Source organism: Nicotiana sylvestris, chromosome 2, assembly GCF_000393655.2.
Source record: "Nicotiana sylvestris chromosome 2, ASM39365v2, whole genome shotgun sequence".
In the NCBI taxonomy this organism is placed as follows: Eukaryota; Viridiplantae; Streptophyta; class Magnoliopsida; order Solanales; family Solanaceae; genus Nicotiana; species Nicotiana sylvestris.
Genome location: NC_091058.1, coordinates 90458427 through 90460054, shown reverse-complemented (window position 1 = coordinate 90460054; position 1628 = coordinate 90458427). Strand labels below are relative to the sequence as shown.

Below are 1628 nucleotides of genomic sequence, written 5' to 3'. Positions count from 1 at the left end.
ATTCATGTTGCTAGGCAAGGAGATATTTCACCAAGAATAATGGAGAAAGTAAAATCAGCAGGAAAAGGGAGAAGAAAACAGGCTAAGGAACCAAATACACAAGCACCTGGAGTGCAAACAAGGAGGACAATTTCCAAATCCACTATTTAATGATGAATACTATGATTTGGAATATCAGGTCGGTTAAGACACAAAGAGCTTTTGAAAGCTTAATACTAATGCATAGGCAGCACAAATTCCAGTTCATAGGCTTGATGGAACCAAAGCAACAAAGGAAAAAGCTAGAGAAATATCGGAGGAAAATTGACTTTCCACTAGCTATTTCAAATATGTCAAACAAAATTTGGGCATTCTTTAGTGAAAGATTTGAAGTAACAGTGGTCATGGACATGGTAAAACAACTGACTTTAAAGGTGTTTGATATTGAATATCAGCAAGAATTCTACCTTACCAGGGTGTATGCTAAATGCGACGCTATTGAAAGGACTGAACTTTGGGATTCTTTGTATGCTCTAGGAAGTGACATGAATCTTCCATGGATTGTAGGGGGAGATTATAATGTGATATGGGATGAAGAAGAGAAATTCGGGGGATTAACAGTCTACATCAACGAGGTCGATGACTTTCGATACTATATTAACACTAGCAATCTTTTTTATCTTGGTTTCAAAGGGAGTATTTATACATGGTGGAACGGAAGGGCTGAAGAAAACTGTATCTTTAAGCGTTTGGATAGGTGTTTGGCTAATCTCGAATTCCAGAATTTATGGCCTGGAATAGAGGTGGAGCATTTGACAAAAATTCGGTCAGACCATAGTCCTTTGCTGATTAAACTAAGTCCAGAAGTGGCACCAATTAAGAAATCCTTCAGATTCTTAAATTTCTAGTTAAAACATGAGTCCTTTCACGAAGTTGTTAGACAGAACTAGAAGGCAGATTTTTTCGCTAATCCATTCACCATGTTCAACCATAAACTGAAGAAACTGAAGAAAGTACTCTCAACATGGAGTAAGGCTACCTATGGTGACATTTTTCAAAAGATTTCAAGCTTAGAAGAGGTTGTGAAAGTTCATGAGGCTCAGTTTGTCCTAAGGCCAACATTACAGAATAGAGAGAGGCTGCAAAGAGTGCAGGCTGACCTTTTTAAGGTCATGGCATTGGAGGAGGAATATTGGAAGCAGAAATCAGGCATGGCATGGTTTCAAAATGGAGATAGAAATACGAAGTTTTTCCATGCTCAAGTTCGAGGAAGAAGAAAACGTTTGCAACTGAAGAGGATCCAAGATAGTAATGGCATGTGGCTCGAAGAACAGGAAACAATAGCTGAAGAGGCAGTAAGGGTCTTTACAGCTCAGTTTCATGAGGACGCTATACCCAACAAATTTGATATCATCGATCACATCCCTCAGTTAATAACTCCAGAGCAGAACCTTGATTTAATAAGACAACGAACATGTGAAGAAGTAAAATGAGCTGTTTTTGGATTGAATGGGGACAGTGCGGGTGGTCCGAATGGTTTCAATGGCAATTTTTTCAAATCTTGTTGGGATATCATAAGTGAAGATGTGGTACAGATGGTTAAGGCATTTTTCAAGGGGCAATAAATGCATAAGTTTATAACTCATTCG

General features: G+C 38.5%; 1 protein-coding gene across 1 annotated transcript; it reads left to right on the top strand.

Moving 5' to 3' along the window:
• The first annotated feature begins 218 nt into the window (after positions 1-218).
• LOC104236765 (uncharacterized) lies at positions 219-887 on the top strand. Its single transcript, XM_009790772.1, has one exon. It carries the CDS (start codon positions 219-221, stop codon positions 885-887), a length of 669 nt encoding a protein of 222 aa, XP_009789074.1.
• Positions 888-1628: the final 741 nt, after the last annotated feature.

Excerpts from the sequence above, each read along its gene's own strand:
- LOC104236765 (XM_009790772.1), top strand. The coding sequence starts at position 219 with ATGCATAGGCAGCACAAATTCCAGTTCATAGGCTTGATGGAACCAAAG.